Raw genomic sequence first — 330 nt, 5'->3', positions numbered from 1 at the left:
CTTTCACAGCAGGCCAACCGCAGGTCATCAGTCGTAGTTTATAAAGACGACCACATGAATTGTGCATCACCCTTCAGACAACGACACTGCGTGAGGACGACCTGAGGGTAAACGATGACTTCTCGGCACGACTTCGAGGTCCTGTAGAGTACGACGACCCACGGCTGCTGAGCTTCATCCGTCACGACCACCTGGATCCGCCCTCTGACCTTTGAGTACGACCTCATGCTCAACAAGACGACCTCGGAGGCGGCCGTTTATAATATGTACATCGTAGCGGATGCTGCTTTTCCAGCTCTCAAGGAGATAATATCGAAGGTGAGGTTGTGG

General features: G+C 52.7%; 1 protein-coding gene across 1 annotated transcript in view; it reads left to right on the top strand.

Annotated features, from left to right (window-relative positions):
• LOC119591116 overlaps nt 1-330 on the top strand; it is a gene marked incomplete at its 3' end in the record, with an annotated part of 5,295 nt that overhangs the window by 4,071 nt on the left and 894 nt on the right. The window contains 1 exon segment of the mRNA XM_037939831.1: nt 47-212. Coding sequence (XP_037795759.1) covers nt 47-212 — 166 coding nt within the window.

The sequence above is a fragment of the Penaeus monodon genome, chromosome 28, assembly GCF_015228065.2.
Source record: "Penaeus monodon isolate SGIC_2016 chromosome 28, NSTDA_Pmon_1, whole genome shotgun sequence".
Classification (NCBI taxonomy): Eukaryota; Metazoa; Arthropoda; class Malacostraca; order Decapoda; family Penaeidae; genus Penaeus; species Penaeus monodon.
The sequence above is the reverse complement of the archived record's forward strand: the minus strand, read 5'-3'. Positions and strand labels throughout refer to the sequence as shown.